Raw genomic sequence first — 23,378 nt, 5'->3', positions numbered from 1 at the left:
AGCGTTTTCTGTCAGCGAAACGTGCCTGGAGTTCGGTCCGGGTTACTCTCATGTGATCCTGAGACCCCGACCGAGCTATGTGCCCAAGGTTCCCACCACCCCTTTTAGGGACCAGGTGGTGAACCTGCAAGCGCTGCCCCAGGTGGAGGCAGACCCAACCCTTTTGGTTGACTTCCTCCGAGCCCTGTGGCAGTCGAGTTTTCGGAGAGATTCGCTGCCGGCTCAGTACACACGTTAACTAAGAGTCCTGTTCTGGGGTAGGTGCTCCGCATGTGGCGGTTCCCTGTAAGGCTAACCCCATGCGATATATATCTTCCGCTAATTCGTTTCCCTGTTGGCAAACTGCGTCTTCCTTGGGCAGAGCCCCTCTGCCCCAGTCTCCATGTTTGTAGTAACTCCTCCCCCATTGGGCAGGATCTACCTTGAAGACTCTCCACATGGTTGGAAAGACCATGTGATGTATCCTTCCACTTAAATATCCCCCCCTCTCTTTGGGCAAGGTGTGGTCTCCACTGTGTCTTCCCCTTGGGAGGGACACCCCCCGACTAGACCTGGCAGCCCAGTTGGATAATCCCCCTTCTTTTTTAAGGAGTGGAAAAAGAGAAGGGGAAAAGAGGCCACGACTGGGTTAAGCCTGTCTCTATCTTTTGGGTAGTCGACTTGTCCCCAAAGGGCCGTTCGACACTCATAACTATGTTGGGGGAGGTTACGTGTGGACCTGGTGTGCTGGCTATGAGGCACACAGTAGTCTGCCCACCACACACCGTTCACGTAACACAGTTCAGCCAATTGTGGCGTTTCGTATAGGGACCCCTAGTGTCACCACATCGACACAAGGTCAAGTGAGTGACAGATAGGGAAAGTCATGGTTACTTGTGTAACCTCCGTTCCCTGATGGAGGGAACGAGACGTTGTGTCCCTCCTGCCACAACGCTGAACTACCCGCTGAAATGGCCGGACCTTATATCAGCTCCTCAGCATAAAACCTGAATGAGTGGTTGCATACCAGCTCCTTTTATACCCGTATGTCCGGGGGAGTGGCATGCAAATACCACTTGCCAATTTTCACTGGCCTTTTATCAACGACCAAGAAGAGTGTCATTACATTGACACAAGGTCTCGTTCCCTCCATCAGGGAACGGAGGTTGCACAAGTAACTATGACGTTTTCACATTTTAATAAACTGCGCTTGGTTCAAACAACTCCTCGTCATGAGACTGCCTCTACATTACAATAGCCCTGTCCTATATACTCTAAAAAGTGTACAATATTGTTGTTTATTACACGGTTCTTGGAATACTTGATTCTGATTGGTCTATGATGCCATCCAGTTGTCAGATATTGCTCTGTAACAACCGCACATCCGGGTATTTAGACGTATCAGACCGCTCATCCGGGTAAACGAGCCATCTCTGCTGCTTCTCGGATCACTGTGGGATCTCTATAAGTAAGCTAATACAATAATTTAAACTCAAATCAATGTTTCATTTCAATTTATTTGTTTATATGGCTAGTAGTCTTGTAATAGGCTGAATAATGAGGAGTCAGATGGTCATTTCCTCAAAACAAACACCTACAGAACTCAGATGCAAACTGGAGGTGGATTTCAGCTGTTCAGCGATTTCTGTCTTGTCGAATTACATAATTTCAATGCAAATCAATATTATATGTCCATGTATTTATTTATTTGGTAAGTACCTGTGTTATAATCAGGATAATGTACAGTCAGCTGGTTGTTATTGCATAATAAATCCCTTTAGGGTGATACAAGACCCCTCCACTTCACGTCAGGGTCCTGATCACCCTGTCAGGGGTTATTGTGCGATAACAACCAGCTGACTGTGCATTCTCCCTTACATAATAACTGCTAAACTCTATAAATGACTTCCTACATAGCTATGCTATTGTTTTATTTATAAACTTTTATCAAGAAGAGTTTTTATGTTCAAAGATATGTAGGAACTACAGAACTGTCTAATTGTTGCGGCAAAAGCAGTAGAAGTGGTTGGAAGGAGGTAATAAGAACACGATCAAAACAATATTAGAACGTACGCATAAAAACTCATCTGTTTTCATATTTGTGGTCACAGATCCACTTACAAAGAAGACATTTTAAAACCAATCTATACATTGCTGCATTTACAGATTTACACTTTTACTGCCTCCATTGAAGCCTAGATAGGTTTAGCAGAAGTAATTAATCTGTCATTCTCTGGGATACTGAGTTTAAAAAGACATAGGCCTAGATGTGGTTACAGTTATTTCCCATCCAGCAGAAGAGTGGATAGATAATGTTTTGCTTTGATGAAAGAATATGAAGTATTTGATGAAAAACTGATTACATTGTTTATTTGGCTCTCTAATTATACACACTACCCTAATGTAGTCAGTTTGATTCAGTGTTGCTAAATAATACTGTATGTTTCACTTGAATCAAATCAGTTCATTTAGATTTTACCATATTTCAGTCGACAACTCTCTGAAGTATTCAGCATGTTACTGTGGTAATGATATACTGATAAGATATTGGTCTTGGCTGACTAGATCTGCTAACGCTGCTGCAGAGCAAGTAAAGAGAATTGCTTCTGCTAGAAAATGCACAAACATACAGAGTTAGCATGTAGACATGCTGCTGCTGCTGCTGCACAATTAGACAAAACACAAGACATGCTGCATCAAGCATGGATTACATGCTACTGCACAAATAGACATACAAACAATCTCCATGTAGCAGATCTATACAAGTGGAGCTGGGGTGGATATAGGTATCAGAGAAAAACTCTCACTGCATGCTACAGTGAAATCATCTTATCTGCAAAACTGAGATATTTAATGTTACACAAAGAGAGAGATGCAAGTTGATTAGCTACCCGATTACAAGTCAAAGAACCTATCACAGGAGTGTCCAAACTACGTCTCGGCTCTGATGCGGCCCATGAGAGATTTTCGAAATAGAACAGATTTTGGCCCGCTGTTCAGACATTTTATGAAATTTATATTCTGAACACTGGGTGTCACTATCAAGTGCGGCCACATTCACAGCGCATCATCTCCACTAGGGCGTTCTCTTTAGTTGCCACCAGCTTCATCCATTGGAAGAGTTCAGGAGTTTGAAATTAACGGATGAAGCGCCATGCAAAAAGAATGATATATTTGTGAAAGGATTACTAGATACTTTGCTCAAGTACTCGTTCTCGATACAATGTCCCAATACCACCACACATCATGCAACAGACTAGAGCTATTGTTGTGCAGCGCAAGCGGCTGCACCGAGTTTGACCGCGCACAGAGACGTGCGAGCCAAGCATACTTTCCTATAACGTCCTCTGTAGCACTGGAAAGTTTAATTAATTTGAGTGATCTGTTTCGTTCTGATGTTTCATTGAAACATGAAAAATTATTCACAGACTTTCCAGTGCCATTTGAGAGTTAGGACATAAACAGTAGTGTAGTCTAGCGCATAAGCAGGCATACGCCGTATGCCCACCTATCTTTGTTAGGATTTTGCAGATGCCTTCCTAAGTGATGATATGTATGGCTGTTAGAACAACAAATAGGCTTTTGACCCGGAACTTTTTCAATCTATTAATGTGATGCCGCAGCACCGTTTAATTAAATAATCATGCTTTAATCAATCAAACATTTCTAAGGGGATGTATTTTTCTGTATGTTTGGTTTTGCCAAAGTGTTTAGTAAATGGAGTTTCTGGTAAAGTTGCTGTGAAATGTGAAATTTGAGCTATTTTATGTGTACAATCATTTAATTAATCATCAATCATATTAAAAGGTATAAATAATAATGTTTTAAGATACAAATCAAATAAAGTTAGTTTTACGTTTGACATTCGTTGGACATTCGGTTTCATAATGAGCATAATCTCTTATTTCATATTTTGAGCCCAAACCAACTTAGATATACTGTACATAACCAACCATCCTTTGCATAGCACAAGGCTTAAATTGAAAAAATAAAAATGTTAATAATTAGCCTTATAAATCAATGAAACAATTTAACCATATGTTGCTATAACATCAGGCTAATAGTGAAATTATCTGAAAAATATCACATTCATAGCACAAGACTCCGTATGGTGGATAAACGTTTTAGAAATGTTATAATAATCTTAGACATTTAAATGTATGTAATATTCTAAATCAATTAAACTTTGAGCAAAAGATGTCAAAACCAACTTCAGCAAACTCAGAATATTATTCTTTATATAGCACAAGGCTTATATTTGAGAGTTTCTATTTGGTATTTTTATATAGAATTTTTAATCCATATAAATCAATTACTTCAATTACTTTGACCTAAAGATGTCAAACCAACTTGTGAACATGTTCCTTCATAAATTTACAGTATGCCCACCTCTTCAGACACTACTACACCACTGGACATAAGAGAGAGAGCACGAGAAACTCACGCATTCTCTCCCAGTACTGCACGGGCCAACCCGATCTCATGAAAAGTCATACATAATTTACGAGTTGGCTATTTCGTATGGTCTCGCACGATGTTGTTCACATAAACTCGCACGACTTAATCACGTGCAAATTCCCGGATGTCTAATGTGGAAGTAAGCGCGAGTTTCACACATGAGGCATTAAGGACATACTTATTAGTATTATGCCCTTACCCAAACCTCTTATCTAAACTTAATCAATCAGTAGAGTGTGTAAACATGATAGGAAGCTGTTGTGTGTGACAGAAGCAAGTAATTGTCACGTATTAGATGGAAACGATGTTCAGCGACGTCACTGGTTGTAGTGAAAGTCATAGGCATTTAAATGAGTGCAGTCGCACGATATCATACATACGAATCGTACGAATCCTGATGATTTCGCCATGAGAGTGTGTTGGCATGGGCTCAGCTTGCACTTGCGTGTCAACCAAGTTAAAGGGAGCGCAATCATTTCGATCAAATTAAAATAAAACATTTAAATTTAAATTGTTCTTTGTATTTGTAACAGAAGTAACAACAGAACAGAAACTATGACTGAATTACTAATACATAGAGTAATTCCTTGAATCAGGTCATACCAGGAATATATTCTGATTGTTATGATGCGTCACACCCAAAACTGCTCAGAAGCTGCTCTATGTGCTTTGCAGCGACAATGAACGGACTTTAAATAATAAAAACTCAAAATCCAGTTGTATTGAAAGTAACAAGCTATTACCCAGTATAATATTTCATATAATAATGTTACATTACTGCATTGTCAGAAATTAACTTTTCCATAAAGGGGCCAATAATTGCAGACTGGATTTAATTTTCAGGGGCATTTTTTATGTTTATGGGGGGATTTTTTCTAAACATATAAAAATGTACTGTGTCATTCTTTTATTAAAAACATATTTTATGTCATAATATGTAATGCTACTCTTAAAATAGAATTTTAAGGACTATATCAGATGGGATATATAATTAAAAAAAACTGAACCCAGGGCATTTTTTGCACCAACATTTTGAACTTCAAGGCATTTTTTGTCACTTTTGGAAGTATTTTTGCCCAGAGTCCTCTTTAGATCTTTAAAGACCAGAGTGACTATTTGGGTGAATGATGGGTGAATAATATATATATATCTCACATTGGCACTTCTACAAATTAGGAAAAGGTAATTAACGAGACACAATAAATAGCTGTTTTCATTAGTTTCAATCTATTCAAATATATCCTTTAAAAAAAAAAAACATTTTTACCCTTTAAAAATCATTCTAGGGGACAGAATCACACAAACCTAGATGACATTTAGTCTAGTCACTCAGGTCCACTCTGTGTCTGTGGAAACCCCTCATATGAGTGGGGTGTGAGACAGACTCTCTCCTTCCAGAATGCAGAAAAGACCTTATTAAAACAGAGCTGCTGTCTGAGCTGTGCTCCTGTCTGATCGATAAATTTTGACTAACAGACTTTAAAACCCACATCAGTGTTTTCATTTTCGCATTTACTCTCTCATTAGTGGTGTTTGCTAAGGCAAGCATCGCTATTACCATTGCAAATAGGGTTAGGGCTCTGAACAAAACCCTAACCCTGGCCCGCAATAAATTATTCTGTTGTTATATCTGTTATCTAACATTTTATATTTTTCATTAGATTCAATTCTAGGCCTGTGTAGTTATGGATTTAAAAGAATAGTTCACCCAAAAATGTGCAGTGCACTTTTTTTTTCTCACATGTGCAGTGTATGAAGGACACACAATGGTCACTGCCAAACCAACCAATTCACAATTGGTCAATAATGCAAATTCGGTTGCCAAAAATTAGACTTGCAATATGATTACAAGGAAATCATTCTATTCTTTATGAATGTTTTGCCACCCATATTCTAACCCGATGAATGCTCATGGCCTGAAAATCATGATGTGACGTGATGTGCCTTTCATGTCACATCCTTTTAAAGAGCGCTTTTTTGATCGAAGTACTATTTTGGTTAGGGTTAGGTTTACTTTATTTAATTTTTTTATTTTCTCCCTTTTTCTCCCAATTTGGAATGCCCAATTCACTCTAAGTCCTCGTGGTGGCGTAATGACTCACCTCACTCTGGGTGGCCGAGGACGAATTCCAGTTGCCTCCGCATCTGAGACCGTCAATCTGCTCATCTTATCACGTGGCTTGTTGGGCGTTACCACGGAGACATAGCGCGTGTGGAGGCTTCACCCCATCCACCGCGGCAGCCACGCACAACTCATCAGGGCACCCCACCGAGAGAAAACCACATTCTAGTGACCATGAGGAGGTTACCCCATGTGACTCAACCCTCCCTAGCAACCAGGCCTATTTGGTTGCTTAGGAGACCTGGCTGGAGTCACTCAGCACGCCCTGGGATTCGAACTCGTGAACTCCAGAGGTGGTTGTCGGCGAATTTACTCGCAGTAATTTTTTAGCTAATTATACATTTTAAAGAGTTGTAAGTTACATACATGCAATAAAAATTATAATAAAGTCATATAAATAAAAAGTGTGGCAATTTTTCCTCAAAAAATTCTAAGTTCAAAAGGAAGGTCCCATCTGCAGTTTATTTAATGGATGCAAATACATGGTTTGTGGAAAAAAACGAAAGGGCAGACAGATAGATAGATAGATAGATAGATAGATACATACATACATACATAGTTGACATATTGAGAATTTCACTGTGCAAAAGTGCTAAAAAGTGCATGTTTTAGCACAAAATCACAGACAGTTTAAATTTTTTGCGTGAAATTTTTTGACTTTCTCTGATTCTCTCAAAATTCACACCATAGAGACAGGAGACTGTGAAGAGCACAAGAGTACCAGTTTGAACTTCCTAGTTAATTCCAGAGCTGAGATATACAGATCCCACTTACAATTTATCCTATTCAAAATTTTAGGTGGTTCGTGGACAGTCAAATTTTGAGGTGTTGAAGGGTGTATGCTGTTCAGGGGGTGTCATACAGTCACCTAAATGTGATATTCAGTTAATTAATCTATCCCACACATTAAAAACAGATGTCCACCAAGTGACTATTTAAGGAAATGCAAATAAATTGCCCATGAGCCATCCCACTTACAATCTATCTAATGGGCTAAAATAGGTGTTTGGTGGACATCATTTTTATAACTCCAGGATAAAATTTATGACTCAAAATCACATTTAGATGACTCTATGATGCCCCCTGAACAACACACACCCTTCAAAACCTCAAAATTTTACTGTCCACGAACCACCTAAAATTTTGAATGGGATAAATTGTACGTGGAATCTCCATAACTCCAGACTGGGAAAACTTAGACACTTCAAACCTGCACTCCTGTGCTCATCTCAGTCTCCTCTATTTATGGTTTGAATTTTGAGAGAATCAGAGAAAGTCCAAAATTTCATCTGAAAAAACCAAAAGAACTTTCTCCAATCTTCTTGAAATTCACACCATAGATAGAAGAGGTTGAGATGAGCACAGAAGTACCAGTTTCAAATTGCTAGCTCAATCTAGAGCTGAGACATGTTGATCCCACATACAATTTATCCCATTCAAAATTTTAGGTGTTTCGTGGACAGTCGAATTTTGATGTTTTGAAGGGTGTATATTGTTCAGGGTGTGTCATACAGTCACCTAAATGTGATATTCAGTGAAATAATCTATCCCACACATTAAAAACAGATGTCCACCAAGTGACTATTTCAGGCAATGCAAATAAATTGCCCGTGGGCCGTCCCTCTTATAATCTATCTAATGTGCTAAAATAGGTGTTTGGTGGACATCATTTTTATAACTCCAGGATAAAATGTATGACTCAAAATCACATTTAGGTGACTTTATGATGCCCCCTGAACAACATACACCCTTCAAAACCTCAAAATGTTACTGTCCACGAACCACCTAAAATTTTGAATTGGATAAATTGTATGTGGGATCTGCATATCTCAGTTCTGGATTTGGGTTTAATACACCAATAAAATAAATTGGAAATGGACATTTAGTATGTTAGTGGACTTAGGGTTAATACACCTATACAATAAATTGGAAATGGACATTTAGTATGTTGGTGGACTTAGGGTTAATACACCTATGCAATAAATTGAAAATTGACATTTAGTATGTTGGTGGACTTAGGGGTAATAGACCAATACAATAAATTGAAAATGGACATTTAGTATGTTGGTGGACTAGGGTTAATACACCTATACAATAAATTGGAAATGGACATTTAGTATGTTGGTTGACTTAGGGTTAATATACCTATACAATAAATTGGAAATGGACATTTAGTATGTTGGTGGACTTAGGGTTAATACACCGATGCAATAAATTGGAAATGGACATTTAGTATGTTGGTGGACTTGGGGTTAATACACCAATACAATAAATTGAAAATTGACATTTAGTATGTTGGTGGACTTAGGGTTAATACACCTATACAATAAATTGGAAATGGACATTTAGTATGTTGGTGGACACTATAGACCAATACAATAAATTGGAAATGGACATTTAGTATGTTGGTGGACTTAGGGTTAATACACCGATGCAATAAATTGGAAATGGACATTTAGTATGTTGGTGGACTTAGGGTTAATACACCAATACAATAAATTGGAAATGGACATTTAGTATGTTGGTGGACTTGGGGTTAATACACCAATACAATAAATTGAAAATGGACATTTAGTATGTTGGTGGACTTAGGGTTAATACACCTATACAATAAATTGTAAATGGACATTTAGTATGTTGGTGGACACTATAGACCAATACAATAAATTGAAAATGGACATTTAGTATGTTGGTGGACTAGGGTTAATACACCTATACAATAAATTGGAAATGGACATTTAGTATGTTGGTTGACTTAGGGTTAATACATCAATACAATAAATTGGAAATGGACATTTAGTATGTTGGTGGACTTAGGGTTAATACACCTATGCAATGAATTGGAAATGGACATTTAGTATGTTGGTGGACTTAGGGGTAATAGACCAATACAATAAATTGAAAATGGACATTTAGTATGTTGGTGGACTTAGGGTTAATACACCTATGCAATAAATTGGAAATGGACATTTAGTATGTTGGTGGACTTAGGGTTAATACACCAATACAATAAATTGGAAATGGACATTTAGTATGTTGGTTGTGACAGCGTGTCAGTGTGTGCACCTCCTCTCTGTAGGCTGTTTCATCATTGTCAGTGATTAGATCTACCACTGTCGTATCATAAGTTAATTTAATTGCTACTGCACCCACTTGCAAGCCATAAATATTTTAATGTGGTCAAAGGGGTCAAATAATTTGTCCTTGGACAAACCCACTGCCTCCCGGACACACACAGAGGGTCCTCAGAGCAACAGTGAGAAAGTTGTTCAATTTAATGGGTAAATGGACAAATAGTTGTTTTGTGGTCAGCCCCGTCCCCTACTGGATACACTCCAGGGGTCCGTGGTTCTGCCAGGGATAGAGTCTTGTAATATAGTGGGAAGATGGACAAATAGTGTGTTCTTGGTCAGCCCCGCCCCCTCCCGGACACACCCCTGGGGTCCGTGGACCCCCAGGGACAAAGTCCTGTAATATAGTGGGAAGGTGGACAAATAGTGTGTTCGTGGTCAGCCCCACCCACTCCTGGACACGCCCCCGCGCTCGGCCAATCAAAGGCTCGCTTCTGTGGGCTCTTTCCCAAAATAGCTGGTAAGGGGCCGTTTAGTGGCTCTGTGGGTTGTGGGGGCGGTCCTTGGCACCCCGAGGAGGAAGTGATGCAATATAGTGTGTATTTGGACTTATAGGGTTTTCGTGGTCAGCCCCCACCTTCCCCAAAAAAAAGAACCCATCTGTGGTTTATTTGAATGGAGAGGGAGCCCACTGCAATAAGCCTGCGGTGGGATGTGGTGGCGCCACCCAGCGGCCGGCTGCAGAACTGCACGAAAAACAGTCAGTTTTTGAATGCTTGTAGCATGGCCACCATGGCATCGATTTCGGGGGGTCCACCGGTCAACGCGGAGTCACGCTGCGCATCGGCAAAAATCATCTAGGGGGCGTCACGCAGTGTCCATGAACCAGCAGCCACGGAGCTACTGAATAAGCGCTCCGAGGACCTCCCGGCCTTACTACTTCCCTACCTAGGCCATTCAGAAAGCATACACCAATTTTAGAAAAGAAATCATACAACCTCCTGTCGCTGATATTTTGTGAGATTAGTCTGAGGTTTGAACCCCACACAAAATTTGTAGAGGGAAATTTGTTTGGCACCACTGGTGATCATGCAGATTGCCATAAGGGTTGCCAACTTATCACCACACAAATATAGGACACTTGTGCATTTTGAGTGCTTCAATGTTGTGTGGGAGTCCCCCTTGTTTGATTCAGCCCTTAAGCATTTTGTCTCTTCAATACAGAAATTTTTACCATCTGACCGCATCAAGCCACTAAAATACAAGACAATAGGCATCCTGTATGGGACCTCTTCATTTCAGCCAAAATATGAGACGTCTTGGCTTATACAGGACAGTTGGCAAACCCAATACCCACTGAGTTTCACGCCTGCAGAATTTTGTAGTGCAAGGGTGATTGAGAATGAGCCTTTAGTGCCTCTTTGAACACTGTAGTGTCCTGTAGCTGTCAGATATTTGTATTCACCGTCTCAGAGGTAAGTGTTGTAGAAAGTGAATATGAAGTGTTTTTTCTATCTTTCTTTCTTTCTTTCTTTTTATTTTGCCCATTAAAAACTAAAATCAGCCCTTAAATCACTAAACTGAAGAAATTAATCTCAACAACTGCAAAACTTAAGACAGTGAATAAACAAAATGTACTGTGAGAGTTTCCAGCGGAGAGTTTGTTGTGTTAAAATATTTTGCACATTATTTACAGCTTCTTTTGTTTTTACACTTGAATGTTAACTTATTTTTACAGATGACAGCCATAATTGTTCAGAATACGAATTTATTTCATTTATTTGAAATTCATTTGAAATATTTGACCAAAATGGACAATTTGCTATGTGTTTTTACATTGCAGGATCTAAATAAGGTACATTGCGCTCTCTCTCTCTCTCTCTCTCTCTCTCTCTCTCTCTCTCTTTTACCAGACTCCACCCAGCCAACTCTTGAATGACATGAGCAACAATGAAAAGCAGGCCTGGGTCACATGGTTTTTGTATTCTAGCAGCACCACACTTCTCTCAATAGAAGATCCTTTTTTGTTTACAGGAGGATTTAATGAGCACATTTATTTATGTATTTTTTAAAAAATCATGTTCCTCTTTAGATCCACGAGAGATTCATGTATTATGTTTTCATGTGTCACAGACACAAGATGTGTGTAATGGAAGCAGAGTCCTTTTTCAGAAAATAAAGCTGGTGTCCCACAGGGCTCAGTCCTGGGACCTCTACTGTTCTGTTTGTGCTCCCCCCACTAAGCCAAATAAAACAACAAAATTCAATCACTTCAATCACTTCCCTTATTTATACATTTCCAAACTAAATTTTATTTTATAATTATTATTATTATTATTATGTTCTTTAAAATGTTGAGAACTTGACTTGATGTATTTAATTTTCCTATAGGCAAAAACATTTACATTTGAATTACCAGTGTATGAAATGTAGTATATAAATTAACTTGCCTTGTCACCTCAAAGCAAAGATGCCAATTGTAAATATATATATATATATATATATATATACATAATAAAATAATTTTCAAGACAAAAACTATTTGAGAAGACTCCATACATACAGTATGCAATGGTCCCAAAACGTATTTGGACACTTAAGCAACTCTTTATAAATGTATGAATTTCATTGTATTACCAAGTGTCATCTGCAAACAAATGAAGCCAGAGCTTTTCTTAGAACTAACTTTTCTGAGCCATTTTTGCAAACACATGTAATCAACTGGTGTCAAGGTGATTTTTAGTGGACGTATGAAGTCAGTTCCCCTCAAGTTCACACAGGTGTCCAAGTAGAAAGTAACCATAGGTGTAGTTCATCACATTAACTGGGCATATATTACTAACACTGATTCTAAAACATTTGTACAGATGTACAGTAGATCATGGTCAGTTACACTAAAACTGGATGTTGGGTATAAGCACATCCTCCATATGTGGTATAGTCCTTACATGTTGGGATGTTCCAGTTGCAGAGTAAAAAAGTCTGATTATCATATATACCCATAAACAAACAATTTTAAGTTTAAAAAAATAAATGTTATGATGTGAAATTAAAATAAGATCCTGCACTATGACTAAATAACTTACTAACCTATCGCTAACCAAATAAGCAAATTTGTTACATTGAACATGTTAACTCGGTACAAAAGGTCTGATTTCCTTGCTTCCATTGAAGCACACAAAATAATCTTTGGAACATTCTCAAATCATGCTGGATAACATGATCATCAGGTTTTACACAAACTTAAGCTCCATGCCAGCTCGAGTGCATGCTGTCATTAAAGCAAAATGGGGATAGGCTAAAAACTAAGAAATTCTGAAATTCTTATTAATTTTGCAGTTCGACTTTTCATACAAATCGTTGAACTGATCGTTTATTTGTAATGAAAAAAAATCTACTGAACTACAAAAATGCATAACAGTAGCATTATGACTGGTGTCAGACCTTTGGGCTGCACTGTACAGTATATGTGTATTATGTGTGTATTACTGTAAAGGTGAGCTTGAAGATTTTGATTATGACACCTTTGTATGTAAGCAGTGAGTTTGTTTTGATATGAGGCTGAATAGTAAATTAATATGGTGGTATTAAGCTGGCAGCAGAGGGTGAGTTTGCTAGATATGAAGGCAATTCCTTGGCCTCAGCGCTCACTCTTTCAGTGTTTCTACAATTCCAACTCTTCATCTGGAAAAACTGCTTCACGGAAATAAAAGGGGGAAAGTCCCATGCAGTAGCCGGTGGCTCTTCAGTCCACGATTGGAAAACGCATTAGGTGACGGAGAAAAAATATTGGACAATCTTGACTGTACTCAATACACCTACCACCATACTCCAAGACTGCCAGTGTTTCTGCTGTGGCTGCTTTAAAAAATAAACTGTCAAATGGCTTGTGATATCATGTGTTCTGTCTAATGTCTCTCTTGAATGTTTCTGGATCATGGATAAGACCAGAAGTCTGTAGCTCTTTTCTCAAACCTAGTGAGTTGTCTATCTAGACAGCAATTCTCGGAGGAAGGTCATTAGAGTTTGGAACAGATCAGAACACATCGATGCTTTATCCATAGATGATTTCAGTCTCTGTTGGCCTGCACATTTCACAAAAGCTGTGTCGTCACATTCGACAAAATTATGGTTCATCAAGCAAACATAGTCAGTGATAGTTGCTATATTCTTAGCTTGCTCTGAAGGATGACCCCTTTAAAGGTCTGGTTGCCCCAGGTGACTGCTGATGTCATATCTATGTCCACTAGACTGCAGCTTTACCCAAATGTCATCTCACTGACACATACTGAATGTTTATTGCTCACTAAGTGCGTCTGCTGTCGAATGCCTGACTACCTATAAAATCAACAGAAGACATCGAATTATAGAGGTCTTATTGACACAGTTCTACCCAAAAAAACCATTGTGTTCAAAACATACAGAATTCAGGCATAAGCAACCTTGGTAGTATTTTATCATTGTTATACCATATGGAATAATACATTTGTAGGTGTAAATTGTAATGTATGGAGGACTCTGGCTATTTGTCACATGGGGAAGTTCTCACATGGGATAAATCTCAGTAATCTTTTATCAGAATGTACAGAGAACATTTACTGTACATTATCCAATTACTTAAACTTTACACACTATTGTATCTACAATAGTTTCTAAGCAGCTGTAGTTGGTTTGGCATGACGCATGGCATATGATACTCTGTCAAGATCTCTTAAGACCACTCTAAAAGTGTCAAGATCTCTCTATGCATGCAAGTCCCACACATTTATCCAGCAGATATTTCTTGCAGTCTCTAAAGTTCTGTCCTCACTCTTGGTGCTTTGATTGGAGTTCAGTGTATTCTGATAGACTCTAGCCAAGATTTTATTCTGTGTGCTGGAAACTGGGCCCAAAAGTAGAGATGTTTTTAGTCTCTCCCAAGTCAAAGCCAGCTATTTTTTTTTAAGATAATGTTGTAATAAACAGTTTTACTTACCAAACAAAGCACAGTAAACTGACAACCGTTCAGAACTTTCACAAGAATTAATTCACATATAGAGGAACAATGCAACAAAAGGACATTCTGCAATCTGTAAATTTCCTTTCTTTTATTGGAGAAAACATGTCAAATCTTCAAACCTTTGAACACCATTTTTTATTTTTATTTTTTCACAAAATAAGCAGTTTAAAAACCCAACTTTTAGCAGCTTAAACAAAGAATTAAAAGCAGAATGACAATTAAATTCACTGAAACAAATAGAAACAAATAGTGAGGAGGGAGGCTAAAAGAATGTTTTTTTGGTGTGACGTTTCTATACAAAACATTTATTATGGCATCATCTAAGCAATGCTAAGAAATGAGCTGCTCCAAACTTCACAGAGCGAGTGTAACTTTGCACTGCAAGCAAAATACACAGGATATGGTCAAAATGTTACGAAAAAAATAGCGATGAACTGTAGGGTGAGTGAGAACCACAAATAAAACAGCTGGAGAGGAGATGCAGGCATGTAAAATCACTAAAACAGGTTTGTGAACATTGGATTCAGATTGAACTGGTGCTGCACACCTGAGGAACACAGATTCAATCTTAAGAAATCCCAACTGTGGCTAAAGCAGCCCCGTCTGTAGAAAATGAACAGCAATTAAAGCAAATTCGTCAATCTGAAAGATACAGAGGCCTCATGGGACAGCTGTCAAACTGCTGCCCCCTCTGAACCTCTCCTCATTTGAACCGCAACTCGCTGATGTCAGTCAGTTTAACAAGCATATACTGAGAAACATACAGAGGGCTCCCAAATCTGAGACCAAATTTAAAATCTGGATTATTATTATTATTTAATCCTGGAAATAAATAGAAAGCCTTTGTTGATTTGCAAAATTTTGAAAAGATTTTGAAAAATGTAAAGAAAAGTAAATTATGTAAAATGAATATGAAATATTTAAGGTTCTGCACTAACTAATCAAATGCAAAGCATGTTAACTCTTTTCCACAAAAGGTCAGATTTTCTGACCTTTCACACAAGATGCCTTTTTAAACATTCTCAAATCATGCTGGATAACATGATCATCAGGTTTCGTTCAAGCCAGCTCCAGTGCTTGTTATCATTAAAGCAAAAGGGGGACATACCAAATACTTTTAATTCAGTTGAATTTTTTAATTTACCTTCACAACTCAAAATTCACCTTTAAATTAAATGGTTAAGCTGATGTTATACTGTGTGATTCTCATCAAACCTGTCAAAAAATGTCCTGGTACTTTTTAATCAATAATAAAAAAATAAAAAAATAAAGAAATTATTTTGCATCAAGAAAATGAAGCCTACATTTTCGACAAATAAGAGTTCCCCCTCAGTTCTCTTTGCTGTATCATGCCCGGACGTTTCACTTTTACTATTCCAATTGTTTCCGGTGATGATTCACATTATCGTTACAATATTTAAAAAAAAAAAAAAAATATATATATATATATATATATATATATATATATATATATATATATATATATAATAGCAAAAAAAGATGCTGCTGCACAATGATTTTTTTAAATTGAAATCAGTAAAATGTAAAGGCAGTACCAAGGAAGTACTACTGATGTGTATAATGTATAAGTACTTTACTATTTAAATAATGTATCACTTTTTTCATTTTGGGGTAATGAGAATATCATAATGACTATCTTTTTTAGCATTGCCGTAATGAGAATTGGGGGCTAAAATGTGCGTAATTGTCATGCAAATTTAAAAATAATGTACAAAGCCTTAATGTCCATAGATAGGCTTAATTTTCTATAAACAACACATTATTTCTTTTGATTTTGGAGTAAAATAGGTAAGGACATTTTCTTGTCAGGTTTCGTGAGAATCACTCTATTGTATTATTCATTTGTAATAAAAAAAATTTTCATTAAATTAGAAAAATGCAAAATAGAGGAATTTTCACTAGTGCCCTCAGACTTTTGGACCCCACTCTAAACATATGCATTGACTTTTTTAAGCCCTCTCTGAGTAAATCTGGAAATGTCTTACAGATTGACAATATTCTGTGTTGTTTTGCTTTATTTCAACTGTATAATGCTAAATGGTCTAGGGTTGAGTCATGACATCAGTGTGATACAAATATTAAAATCCCAAATGAACAGTTTATCATTGCATTCCAGCCAAGCAAAATGAAATTATCTTTGCTTCTCTCTCCCATTAAAAAAAACCCTACTTGTGTCTGTTCAGCCAGATTTCTCATATTTATGCAATAAGCAGTACTGATTAAAAGACATTTATTGCAGGAGATAAACCCCTTCACCAGCTGCACCCATCTCTCCAGCCCTCCCTCCCTCCTCTTCAGCGTCCTCACTTTCCCCTCACACTCTTTCACATGCCTTTCTTCTCTTCTCAAGTCTTGTTTTCAAGTCTAAACATATATGGTCTACTTCCTTCCGCCCCACAATTAATCAGGAACAGGTTAACACTCTGTTAACAGGGGGTGAATGATGGGTCATGTTAAGCGGCGGAGCAGCTGCAATGGGAGCGAATGAACACAGCCTGTCTTAGTTCGACCGCTTCAGCAGGAGCTGTCGAATTCCCTGCTTGGGTGTTACAGCAAATAGTGTACAACCATCAGAAGTGCTTCAGCAAAAATATGCCCCTCAAGAAAGCTAGAAAACGCAATTCTCAATCACCACAAGTAGTTTCTTTGTTTTCTGCCGTAGGCTGGCATGTACTCTCACCTAACACATGGGGGAATTCACAAAGAATAAATTTGCACACACTGATAGCTCCTTTTACTGGCCAATGTGCTTTGTGGTGTTTTAGCGCAAAGTTCACTAAAATAATTCTGCAAGTTTGGTAACAGTACAAACATGTCCAAAGATTTAGTGCTGGTATTTGCAAGCTCTCTCTACATTTAATCATGTGAAGGATATGAATTTTAGATATCTGTGATTTAATTTTCACAAGTTAAAATTCTAATTCATGAGATCAGCAATGGAATTACTACTAGTGAAAATGCATATTTTTGATATCAGAAATTAGGTTTGCACTGGGAAAAACATTAATTCTTGGTACCAAAAATGACGTCATTACTCGTGGAAATGCCCATTCTTGCAAACCAACTAGTGAAAGCTGCCATTTGTTATATCAGTGGCCGCATGAATGGGTATTCCCATGAGTAACTACTTAATTTGTTTATATCAAGAATTAAAGTTTTTACAAGTGCAAACCTTATTGTTAATATCAACAATTTGCATTTTTACTTGTAGAAATTCCATTGCTGATATAAAAAATTAGCATTTTGACTAGTGAAAATTGAATTTTCTATTCTATGCATGTGATTAAATGTCCAAAGATTTTGCACTGCGCAATTCACAATCTTGCGGGTCAGTTCTGAGTGCTAGGTTGTGGAGGGTGCAGCAAACTACCGCAATCTGCAATACTTTACTGGGAATCGGCCCTTTAAAATGCTGAAAGTCTGGATATGCATATGTATGTCCGATTGTAACACTGTTCTCCATCATACTGCTACCGGCATCAATAAAAAATGTATATGAACATTTTCTAAATAGACAGTGCCACATCGAGTGAATTCGCCCTATGCTCTTGTCTGCTGTAAAACTGGCACAAATGTTGACATGCTGAGAACTGTAACCAAAAAATGGTTTGCAATAGAACATATTAGAAAGTGTACAAAATATATTTCATTTTACGTGAAGGAAAACGAGCCAGTGAGGGACAGACGTACTGTATAGTCCATTTAATGAGTTGTACTGTCTTAAGGTCCAATGTTTAACAGAGCTTTATGTCTACTGGAAATCTTTTGAAAAGACATTTCAATGTTTTGAGTCAATGTTTTGTCGAACTCAGTGATTGACACAAAAGTACAACTGTAAAATATGAAAAGCTTCATTTTCATGCCAAATTAAATATGAAATATGTTGATAGCATATTAAAATCTCGCACATCAAGTTTGTAAATTATCATAAAATGCTTTTCAAAAAGTCAGTTCAGCTCTCTCAATAACAATAAATTAAGAGTTTAATTATAAGATGTAATGCTTCATAAGCATTTCAAAAAATAACCTTATCTCACTTGTCTCGCAGAGAGCAAAAAGCTTGACCGCAAACAAAAATGACACTTACACTGGTTGTTAATCAGGACACATCCTATACATTCACAAGCTTTAGCCCCTTAGTCTTGTATCATGATTCTGAGGTTGCTTTTTTTTTACCTCACCATACTGCACTGACGTTAGGCACTTGAATTCACATGTACAAATATAGACAGCACTAACACATAATTGTACTGTCAAATCTGGGTATAAAAATACAATCTTAAAGTCTTTGGTTTGTAAAAACTGTAATTGTTGTAGTATCTGACTCAAATATATAATTTACATACTCTCATGTCAGTCCAAACCCATTTTTTAATCTTTTGTTTCTTTGAAAATAATTTTGAAGAATGTTCAGACTAATTTCTTCCATATAATGAAAGTGGATGGGGACCAGGGGATGTCAAGCTCCAAAAAGGACAAAAAGTACTAAAAAAGCATCATAAAAGTAGTTCATTCAACTCATGCAATATATACCAAGTCTCCTAAGCCATATGCCAGCTCTGTATGAGGAACATCCTGAAATTTAAATTGTTATTGACTGAAAATGTTGCTTGACAGCCGTGGTCACCATTCACTTTCATTTGAAAAAGAGCGGCTTGGACATTCTAGAAAGAATGACATACAGATATGAGTAAATGTTGACAGAATCTTAATTTTTGGGTGAACTATTCTCTATATTCATTTATTTTCCCCTCATTTAGACTGACTGCATTCAGAAACTGTATATAGTAGATTTTTCAATACTCCCATTTGGACTAGGTAAAACTCCCATTTTCGTCTACTCCCATTTGGACTAAAGGGTGCACCAACACTGCTTTCCCAAAGCCAACAATTCTCTTTACTGCATCTTATGACTTGCAGCAAAGGTTTGTGACAGTGTCAAGTGGCCTTTGACAGAAGTTGCTTGACATCTGTTAGTAAGTTTAAAGCCACACAATCAGCCAAGAATTAAGCAAGGCAGAGCAGATGTCGCCCTCCAAATAAACAGCCAACTCACTTCAGATAAGAAACCCTGTCTGCATTGGAGATGCAAACCTCACCAGAGCTGTTTTACACTGACCCCAGATCATCAGTGCAGTTTACAGTTCACATAGGGAAGTAAATAGTCTCTTTGGCTGCACTGTAATACTCAGGGTAAATTGGGAAACGGGTTCAGCTTTTTTTTGATAATTCAATGATAGTGCTTTTTCACCATCACTGCTCACTCTTTGGGCTGCCTGCTCAATTGCACGGTAGCCATGTGGAGTAGGTTTGTTGATGGCAGGTAAATACTGGCTGAACTTGGGCAATGTAATAATTGCTGAAGTTACCGTCTGCTACATATGGTGCGGGGTGGTAATAGCAAGTGACATTTGCCACGTTAGGTATGATGTTCTGCTCGGCCAGTACACGCACCGCCAGCATGGCGATCAACCCTAATGTCTGCCGCCTCTCGTGTCCCATCAGACACACCGTACTCTCATTCACCACCCCGTGAAGTGTCATTAGGTAATCATACTTGCGGTCCTCCAAACCCACAAAGTGGTTCTGGAGGTACGACTCCAGCTTCCACTGCTGCTCGCTGATATCAGAGAAGTCAATGAAGAAGCGCGAGCACATGTAGCGCTGTAGAGACTTCATTTCTGACTCCGAGGTGGCTCGGAAGCCCCTCACCAGAAGATGGCAGTACTTCAGTAAACCACCTCCCCGGATCTCCTCGGGGTTTCTTGTGCAGATCACCTTGTTGCGCAGGTGGTCCAGAGCTGCGGCGAAGTCTCCGTACACGCTCTCGCCGATGATGGTGGGGTGAAAGGTTTTGGCCATAGGGTTCTCTGAGCACTCATGGAAAAGTAGCAGAGAGTCTAGTTTAATCTGGAACGAGTCAACGCTGAACTCAAACTGTCTACGCAAGGAGTCCACGAACTTGAGCTCCACATTTTTGCCCCTGTTGTTGGAGAGGGAGATGAGACTCCAGCGGTCAGAATCATTGCACACTTTCACCATCTTCTGCACATATGCTTCCTGCAAAAAGAAAAAAAAAAATGGACAAAGAGTTGATGTTTGCCATTGAATTGTGTTTTTCCGGATCTTGTCATTAAATGACCTAGTATTTTTATTATTTCGAGTGATAATAGTTTTATAATAAAGCAATCAGAAGAGGCTGTGCATTTCAGTGATTTTGCTACAGGTAAAGGGAATTTTTAATCCACTTAACCAAGGTAAAATCACTGTAGCAGCAACAGCAAGATGATAAATGACACCAATATCAATAGTCAGAATAAATAATTCTCACACCAGGCAATATAGTCCAGAATTCTAACTGTTGGCTGTTGGCTATTCACTTCCGGTGTAAGTGCCTCACTGTAACCTTGATTTTTGCCTCTTTTTTTTTTTTTAAAGGATGCACTTGTGTGAATATATATATATATATATATATATATATATATATATTTCTTCTTCTTATTATTATTATTTATTTATTTTTATTTATTTTTTTTGCGGTAATCAACATTATGCTACAAATGCTGTCGATTGAGCTTAACTATTGAACTGTTGTACTGAACTTGGAATATTCCTTTAATATAGAATGTGCAGTCACAGGTGTAATCCCATCCAATCAAATCTTAGAGTCAGAACTATCTGTTTTATTAACCTTTATTTTACAAAGAAGTAAAATTAGTGAGGCAATGCAAATGCATATGCATTTTACACCAAACAGAAGTTTGCATATCAGTTCTCTGTCATTACCTGTCCATTCTTCACAAGAGATCTAACAGGCTTTAACCTGGTTTAGTGCAATCCTCTTACCAACAGAAAACCAACATTTCATCGGCCTATCAGTAAACTATTCTAATTGCATTTCTACTTAATGTCATTGGACACTATAGCATGCAGCCAATCTCGACTTGCATATTGCAAATAAAATAGCAAAACACATGACATGATATGTCAAGCAATAAAAGCAGTGTCCTGCAGTGTGCCATGCTATATACATTTATGATATAGCACAGTATTTTAGACAGCATTTTCTTGTAGACTGACACTTTTAAATTCCTTTTATATCGGTTATTGTTTCTTTAATATTGGGTTTACCAATAAATTGCGTCCCCTTATATATACTTCCTTAAATGAATGTAGCTACTGTCTGCATAGATTTCTCAATCTTTTATGTAGCAACCTTTCATTCTGAAGTGAGAAACGCATATCATTTCAATCGTAACAGTAGGACAATAAAGATAAATATTCTGAGACCATTTAGAATGCAATAAAATAATCATGTTTATTGTTTATCATTAATTATTATTGCATTCATAATGCATGTAATGTTTAATGACTTATTTGTTATTGTTTAAAAAAATGTTTCTGCGTGGCTGTCGCTTGAAAATAAAATGATCGGTATCATATCGGTCCTAAAAAAGCAATATCGTTCGATCTCGGATCATTATAGGCTATACATGCAGTTTTTGATCTCATAATAATTGAGAGACTACATTAAACAGCCTAATTAATACATGCATTTGTTCCACTGTAGTGTTCAATTCAAGATAACTAGAATAAAGTGATTAAAATTTGCGAAAACGTTTTGTTTTCAACGAAACAAACCAACACACTTTTAGGGTCAACGGTGTAATTTTCTCCTTGTTGACCCCCTCGGGTAAAAAGTCCAAAAGACAGTCCAGCACAATGTTCTTAACGATCTGAAACTCGGTCTCTCCCTTCAGGTCCACGCAGAATATGAGGTCCAGGTCTTTATAGCCGAGCCCGCTGTCCTCATGCAGGACGTGGCTGGCGGCGGATCCGTTGAGCCTCACGTCCCGCACATGGATGCGCTGCTCCTGCATGCGGCTCCGCACGGCCGTCACGATCTGCCGCGGCTTCATCTGCAGCGTGGGGAAGTTTCCTTTGCCGTGGATCGGGATGCTCTCGGTCAGTATGAGATCCAGACGCTGGACCTGCTCCCAGCTCAACACATTAAAGTTACTACCCTCGGTATTACAAGGTAAAACTCGACCGATCGCACTGTCTTCTTCAGCCATCGCGAAACCTATTTAATTAAACCTCAAACTGACTGTTGTACTGCCTGGAGATGTTATAAACTGAGTTCAGATGCATTAGAGAGGACGCGCATGTCTGATGAGCGCACAGTGCGCTTCAGATAAGAGAAGGAAACTGAGATGAGGCACTACTGAGGTATGTCCTTCTCTCTCTCTCTCTCTCGATCTCTGCCCGGATATGGAGTGTCTAACGTCCATGCAGTGGTTGAGAATAGAGGTGTAGAATGACAGCAGTATCGCAGTACTGAGGATTTCTGTTCGCCTCAGGGCACGCCTATATTACACACAACACTGTCACACGAGTAACCCAATGAGAGCACAGCACAGACGTGCATTCACACTTCATCACAGACAGACAGATAGATAGACAGAAACGAATTAAAAATTACACTAATAATTTGTGTCATATGCAGCAGTATCTTTCTTGAGTTGTAATTAGTCTTTTAGACACTCATTTAGACAAACTACAAACAGTAATGTGCAATATTAATTTGCATGTAAGTACACAATGGAAAAGTGCATTGTTATGATGTAGTTATAGACTAGTGTATTACAACTGTTAATGTGGTTAAAAGTGCAATAAAGCCATTGACAGACTGTGAACATAATGGCAAATGAGAAGACTGTTCTAAATT

The 23,378-nt window shown here is 38.0% G+C and overlaps 1 protein-coding gene across 1 annotated transcript; it reads right to left on the bottom strand.

Moving 5' to 3' along the window:
- Positions 1-14,702: 14,702 nt before the first annotated feature.
- On the bottom strand, positions 14,703-22,949 carry LOC127452638 (terminal nucleotidyltransferase 5A-like). Its single transcript, XM_051718267.1, has 2 exons — positions 22,300-22,949; positions 14,703-20,710 (listed from the first exon to the last, which is right to left on the bottom strand). Exons 1-2 carry the CDS (start codon positions 22,723-22,725, stop codon positions 19,931-19,933), a joined length of 1,206 nt encoding a protein of 401 aa, XP_051574227.1. The 5' UTR covers positions 22,726-22,949; the 3' UTR covers positions 14,703-19,930.
- Between the last annotated feature and the right edge of the window lie 429 nt (positions 22,950-23,378).

This window comes from Myxocyprinus asiaticus, chromosome 15, assembly GCF_019703515.2.
Source record: "Myxocyprinus asiaticus isolate MX2 ecotype Aquarium Trade chromosome 15, UBuf_Myxa_2, whole genome shotgun sequence".
Classification (NCBI taxonomy): domain Eukaryota; kingdom Metazoa; phylum Chordata; class Actinopteri; order Cypriniformes; family Catostomidae; genus Myxocyprinus; species Myxocyprinus asiaticus.
This window is presented reverse-complemented; position numbering and strand designations above follow the sequence as displayed.

Coding starts and splice junctions, on each gene's coding strand:
- LOC127452638 (XM_051718267.1), bottom strand. CDS start 22,725: ATGGCTGAAGAAGACAGTGCGATCGGTCGAGTTTTACCTTGTAATACC. Junction 20,711..22,299: donor TTACACCGTTGACCCTAAAA/GTGTGTTGGTTT, acceptor TTCTTTTTGCAG/GAAGCATATGTGCAGAAGAT.